The sequence below is a fragment of the Zea mays genome, chromosome 2 (genome assembly GCF_902167145.1).
Source record: "Zea mays cultivar B73 chromosome 2, Zm-B73-REFERENCE-NAM-5.0, whole genome shotgun sequence".
Lineage (NCBI taxonomy): Eukaryota > Viridiplantae > Streptophyta > Magnoliopsida > Poales > Poaceae > Zea > Zea mays.
In genome coordinates this window covers 11,055,130-11,061,742 of record NC_050097.1, presented here as the reverse complement: position 1 = coordinate 11,061,742, position 6,613 = coordinate 11,055,130, and the positions used below count along the sequence as shown (strand labels likewise).

The following is a 6,613-nucleotide window of genomic DNA, read 5'->3' as shown; positions in this document are numbered from 1 at the left end:
CGCATTTTTGGAGCCAGGCTCGCGCCGACCTGACTCATACAGCCGGGCTATCGGAAGAAGCCAACCAAACATGCGGAACATGAATGGAAACAGGATTGTAAATCCAACCTCAGAGGCATTTTTTACCGTCACCTTGTTGTTGTTTGAACTTTGAAGTGTTAGCGTCTCGTTGTTGTTAAACTTTAAAAGCCATCCTAAACCGTCACAGCAGGCATCCCTTTCGCAGAATCTGAAAATCGCGAGAGCGCCGAACCCGAACAAACATGATCCGTTTCCTTATCCCCTTGGAGCAGAGGAGGAGCAGCATAGCATAACCCGGGAGCTCGCTCTCGCTCCCCCCTCCCCCTCCCTCCCCTTTTGACCCTCCCTCACCAGCTGCAAAACCGCGGGCCGCATCCCGCCCGCGCCGCCCACCGGCGGCCACAGCCGCCTACATAAACCACTAATCGACCACTCGCCGAACCAAACCACCCACCCACCCAAACCCAATGGCGTCCAACCTCCTCTCCGCCCCGTCCCGAACCCTAGCTCCGTCGCCGGCGCCGGCCCCCGCGGGCCTCCGCGGGCGTGTGCCGGTGCAGGCGCACCTCCCGCGCGGCGGCCTCGGCCTCGCCCCCCGCCGCAGCAGCCGCGCGCTCCGCGTGCGCGCGTCGGTGGCGATCGAGAAGGAGACGCCGGAGAGCGAGCCGCCCCCGACGTTCCTCCGCGAGGACGGGCACGGGTCCGGGTCCGTGCGGGCGCGGTTCGAGGCCATGATCCGGCGGGTGCAGGGGGAGGTCTGCGCCGCGCTCGAGGAGGCCGACGGCGGCGGCGCGCGCTTCGTCGAGGACGTCTGGTCGCGCCCTGGCGGGGGCGGTGGCATCAGCCGCGTCCTGCAGGACGGCCGCGTCTTCGAGAAGGCCGGGGTCAACGTCTCCGTCGTCTACGGGGTCATGCCGCCCGACGCCTACCGCGCCGCCAAGGGGGAGGCCGCCAAGAACGGGGCCGCCGCCGCGGATGGCCACAAGCCTGGCCCCGTGCCATTCTTCGCCGCGGGGATTAGTTCGGTAAATGTCTTTCCTGCTGCATTGACTAGACGATTGACGAACCTGTACCTGTAGACCTGTTGGCACCTTAGCATTTTTTTTTGTCTGTTTTGGCTTCCTGAGCGCAGTCATAGTGTACATATTCCCATTTTTTGTTTCTAGATATTGCTCATTGCATACTATAATCAGATAATGACCCTATTGTAGCTATATGGTTCATCTTTTCACTGCTATGACTTGAAATGCATAGTTTTCTTTAGATACCCTGCTATTGTAGCTCGTTTGTTCTACTATACTTGATGTGTACCTAGGGGTGACAATGTGCTCTAAATTTTGCATTATAAGATTTAAGGATCGGATCGTATTAGGATCGGACCCTATTTCTATTCATTTTTGAACTAAAATTTATTTAGGGCCCTACCATTTTGTGAATAAGCATTTGGATCGCGATCCATTACCACCCCTATGTGTACCATGCCTTTTGGTTTGTTATAATGATAATGCTGCTCTTCTACTATTCATGTTTATGAAATTTTTAGTCAATTTAGGCAATACATTAGTCTTCTAGTGTTAACCTATGATACATGGACTAAAGATAGTTTTACTTTTTTTTCTCCAGGTGCTTCACCCCAAGAACCCATTTGCTCCAACATTGCATTTTAACTACCGTTACTTTGAGACGGATGCACCAAAAGGTATCCTTCTATCGTAGTAAATCCTGAAGTATTATGATGCAATTAATATCCTGCACACTGACTGGATTTTGTGCTTCAATGTGTCTGCCACCGTCATGTACAAAGACCCATGTATGAACTAGATGTTTTATACTTTGCATTTAGTGAGTATTGGCTTAAAATAGACAAACTCCTCTAGATATTGGTAAGAGAACTGGGCTCATATTATTTACATTAACAAGGTACCCAAGTTATGAACATGATCATGTGCACTACAATCATTTTGCATATTGTAAATATCTTGTTGGGAGATGGTATTTTCAATACTTATCTGTTATGACATCCAACTGCAGATGCACCTGGTGCACCAAGACAATGGTGGTTCGGCGGTGGTACTGACTTGACTCCTTCATACATCATTGAAGAGGACGTGAAGCATTTCCATTCTGTATGTAGCACTCCCTACATGTTGCAAAACCGTGCACCCAAGACTCTTTGGTGTTCTACTTCGATGTTTTGGACAATGCTTAAATGTTTCCTAGACAGTATTACGCTAGGCTAGCCTATGGAGTTGGTACTGTTGTTTTGCTCCATTTCTACACTCTAGATGTGAACTAGTCAAGGGTCTTCGGTGTTAGGTGTTGTGTTAAATGCAGTTAAAGGGTCAATTAGGTTCTTGGTATCGTTTACAGTTGCTCTACTCTAAAAAAAGGTGTCTTCCAGTCTACGTGGGTGTAAGGGTGTTTCACCTCAGTACTAGTACATGCAAAACACAGTTCCATGCAGTTACACACACCTTTTATTGTTTATTGTTTCTTACGGGCAAAGTCCTTGTGTTAATCTCGAGAGGAATTAGAACAGACAGAAGAGTCAATAAGTTAGTTAACAACTATTGCTAGCTAGCTAGCACTTCAGTGGCTTCTTTGTACTTGTTGTCATTAACATTTTTGTCTGATTTCAGGTTCAAAAGCAAGCATGTGATAAATTTGATCCAAGTTTTCACCCAAGATTCAAAAAATGGTGTGATGATTATTTCTATATTAAGGTATTTTAAGTTCTTCATTTGTTATACTTTAGAAACTACCGAAGGAATCAATTCTACAGTTTAGACCATGTGGTTTACTTTTTGCAGTGACATGATTTTGCATTTGCTGACTTGATCCAGATGCCTCCAGCTTTTCTCAATGAAATAAAGAAATTCCTAACGCTTTTATCTTGGTTTATCCCTTCCTAGACCCCACTCATGCGGGAGCCTTCGGCACTGGGTCTGTTCTCTTTTTTTTTTGGGGGGGGGGGGGTATGGCCATGCTAGTTTGGCAATCCTGGATTGCCTTTTCCCTTTTGTTAAATTTTGGATGAACCAGATGATGTTTCAACATAGAATTTCTGGGATCCTATGTTGAATTCTCATGACCTGTCTCTCAATGCAGCACCGTAATGAGCGGCGTGGGCTAGGTGGAATATTTTTTGATGACCTTAATGATTACGATCAAGAAATGCTTCTCAACTTTGCTACAGGTGAAACCATTTGCTAGAATTATTTGTATTCAGGTAGCTTGGTGCAGTGGTTTTTGAATTGTTCATTTATCGGATGGGATTCCCACATAGTGCATAGGATGAGTTCAAGTTCTTGCCAGATATAGCTTTGAGTTCTGTTATTTTTTTACGAGATATATCTAGCTAATTAGATGTTGTATTTCAGTGTTTGGATGGCCGTGCGACATGTACTCGGTCGAGTTGTAGTCACAGTTACGATAACCAAAGTGATTTTCTTTCTCTACAGAATGTGCGGACTCTGTACTTCCTGCGTACATACCGATCATAGAACGGAGGAAGAACACTCCGTTCAACGAGGAGCACAGGGCATGGCAGCAATTGCGGAGAGGTCGTTATGTGGAGTTCAACCTTGTAAGTGGTTTTAGGCGAATACATCCAGTGTTTTGCTTGGATGCCTATCTTCTGGCTTTAACATGCTCGTCTTTTGAAGGTCTACGACCGTGGTACAACATTTGGCCTAAAGACTGGAGGAAGGATTGAGAGCATACTTGTGTCCCTTCCACTTACAGCACGATGGCAGTATGATCATGTAAGCTATTACACTCAGTGGTCTCGATCATATCGACATGTGACATGTCTTAGCTTTTCCACCAGAGAATGCCCAAGAGTTCTTGGAAAAAAAGCAAAATAATTAATGAAACGTACTGCTGATATTCTATATTCTTAATAACTACCACCCTCTATCACAAATTACAAATCATTTTGACTTTCATTGGTACATGCAGTTTTGCTGTGCATCCAGATATATAACATGTCTAGATACGTAATAAAAATTGCTTATCTAGAAAACTGAAAACGACCTATAAATTAGAAAGGAGGGACTAGCTATCATTTTACTGTACCTCTTACTTATAATAACTTGGGCAACTGTTCCTGAACATACAACTTCATTTGCAGAAACCGGAAGAAGGAACCGAGGAATGGAAACTTCTGGAAGCCTGCATAAACCCGAAGGATTGGATCTGATTAGCCGTTATTCTTGAGATCTTTTGTTAGAGTTTTCCCTTCTGTAGGGCTAAGACCACGTGCAGTTTCATTATATATTTTGCATCTGTAGAATCGTGAATAAATATGATGTAGTGATGTTGTAGCTGTTTGTATCTATCTGCTGTTTTTCCCCCATGTGAATGAGAGAACCATTGGCTTCTGTATTTACGAAGGATTCAGGTTTCTGAACACTATCATTTGCTACTACTATGGGAAATACTCACCGATGCAGGCAGATAGGTCTGTCTAGACTTGTTCGTGAGTCGTTTGACATGACTTATTGACTCATACCTGTTTAGTGTCGGGTCGGTTTGACCGGTACCTTTCGGTTGGACGTGTCGGGTTACGGTTGGTTTGACCGGTACCTTTCGTTTGGACGTGTCTGGTTACGGTTGGACGTGTCAGGTTAGGTTTTTTTGTTGGGTCAAGTTCTTTGGGCTCTGCGTTGAATTTAGATAAAAAATAATGGCCTATATTTAGCCTGTGATTTATTGCTGATATATTGATCGTATCGGGTCGAGGTTTTTTCGATGGTGTGTCAGGCGGCCCGTACACAGGTCTAGGTCTGTCTACACCCGAGGTACTGGGATGTCGTGTGTTGCAGTCCGGCCTAGTTGGCCCAAAGGCCCCCAAAACACAAACAGGGCCCCTTGGTCATCGTGCTGGCGCATCACTGCGTTTCCCCCGCCCCCGTACGGCCGTACCCATCAGATAAAAAGCCGGCTCGATGGCGATTATTGGTTGGCTGCTGATACGAAGTTGTCGCTTTGGTTCTTGTTTCTTTCCATAAAAATGAGTATTAACTATGTAATTAGTTTTGTAACTATACTATATTTAATACTCATCATAATTATTATTATAACATCCGATGTGAAAAGGACTAAATTTTAGTCATATGAAACACACACATTTCTCCACCAGCCATCTTTTTTAAACTTTACTTTGTAAACAGTGTAATATACGGTGTAAATCTTATATTTTACACAATATGTTAGGGACATCTAAACCTGCAAATGGGGTGGGTGTAAGTAGGTATTTTAGGTGGGTTTAAGAAATGAGTTCGTTTTGGTGGGTTGTGATGGCTTTTGATTATGAACGGTTTGGGTTGGGTGGGTTTATTTTATATTGTGGGTCAAAATGATTGATACCTATGGGTGTAGATGAGTTTGCATAGGAGTAGGTTTCCATGGATCTTCACCCATCCGTAGACCGCAGGACTGTATTCGAGTCGACTCACAACTTAGTCCCAAGTCCCAACATAAACAACTCAACCCTAACTCTCCAATTCTTCACCCTTGCACCGGTGGCTGCATCCTGCTTAAGTCTCCCCTCCCTCAAGTCTTTGCCTTGGCAGACATAGCTCCCCTAGCCCCTGTTGACGACCGACGCTAATTAGACACTTTCAAACTTAGACGCCGACGTCACCTGTCCTCTAGCGCGCGCTCTTGCGTACGAAGTGAACACACTACCGCCCCAGGGACCGTTCACACATGGTTCTTTTCTTTTCACTTTCAGGGAGATTTATGTGTCGTTCGGTGTGTTTCTGAAGCTACCTAGATGTGCCTTCCACTGTTGCTAGCTTCGAGCTTGATCGGAGACTCTTTCCACTGCTGTTAGTTTATGTTTCTTGCTAAAAAGATTATTGTCCATTAAGATATTTAACAGATGTTTTTTGTTATTCTCTCGAGACCTAAATGTTCATCGACAAAACTTGTTTTTGTATCCATGTATAATATTATTGTCACTGTTTTTGTATGTCGTGGACTATATTTTTGTATGTCATTGAAACTACCTATAAAGTTGTCATTGTGTATCAGTCTACGTGTATACAGTTGGCTTTATGTGAGACAATAAGCTGAACCCACGGGGTTTCCATGGATTTCCACCCAATTAGAGCTTGTTCGGTTAGCTCTCAATCCATGTGGATTGAGTGGAATTGGATAAGTTTGAATTCCAAATAAGTCAAACTTCTTCTTAATTTTTTTCAATCTCATCCAATCCATGTGTATTGGGAATAACCGAACAAGGCCTTAAGGTTGGTTTGAGATCAATAATATTATTGGATGAGTTGGATTTAATTTTTTTTTTATATATTTTTAGGTGGTCGTGGGACGGATATTAAAGTTATTAGATTTAGGTATGGGTGGGCGTGGATTAGATTTTTTTGCCATTAGCAAGCCTAGGGCACATCCTTATCTGCTCATCATAATATCGCGCTGGTTGGAGACAAATATCTAATTTGAGCAATTGCGCAAGGCCCCCACCCACATGAGATCGATACTTGTGCCTCGAACTTTGAGCTAGTGGACTATAGCAGCATAGGACACTGCAGACCAACAACATGCTAGATCTTCCCAAATCTTGCTTGCT

General features: G+C 44.4%; 1 protein-coding gene across 1 annotated transcript; it reads left to right on the top strand.

Moving 5' to 3' along the window:
* The first annotated feature begins 304 nt into the window (after positions 1-304).
* LOC100500945 (necrotic4) lies at positions 305-4,491 on the top strand. The gene is made up of 8 exons (NM_001195848.1): positions 305-1,046; positions 1,645-1,720; positions 2,053-2,147; positions 2,661-2,744; positions 3,130-3,217; positions 3,483-3,607; positions 3,687-3,785; positions 4,154-4,491. The coding sequence occupies exons 1-8, from the start codon at positions 489-491 to the stop codon at positions 4,220-4,222; spliced, it is 1,194 nt and encodes a 397-aa protein (NP_001182777.1). The 5' UTR covers positions 305-488; the 3' UTR covers positions 4,223-4,491.
* The last annotated feature ends 2,122 nt before the right edge of the window (positions 4,492-6,613 follow it).

Coding starts and splice junctions, on each gene's coding strand:
- LOC100500945 (NM_001195848.1), top strand. CDS start 489: ATGGCGTCCAACCTCCTCTCCGCCCCGTCCCGAACCCTAGCTCCGTCG. Junction 3,218..3,482: donor GCTTCTCAACTTTGCTACAG/GTGAAACCATTT, acceptor CTTTCTCTACAG/AATGTGCGGACTCTGTACTT. Junction 3,608..3,686: donor GTTATGTGGAGTTCAACCTT/GTAAGTGGTTTT, acceptor CGTCTTTTGAAG/GTCTACGACCGTGGTACAAC.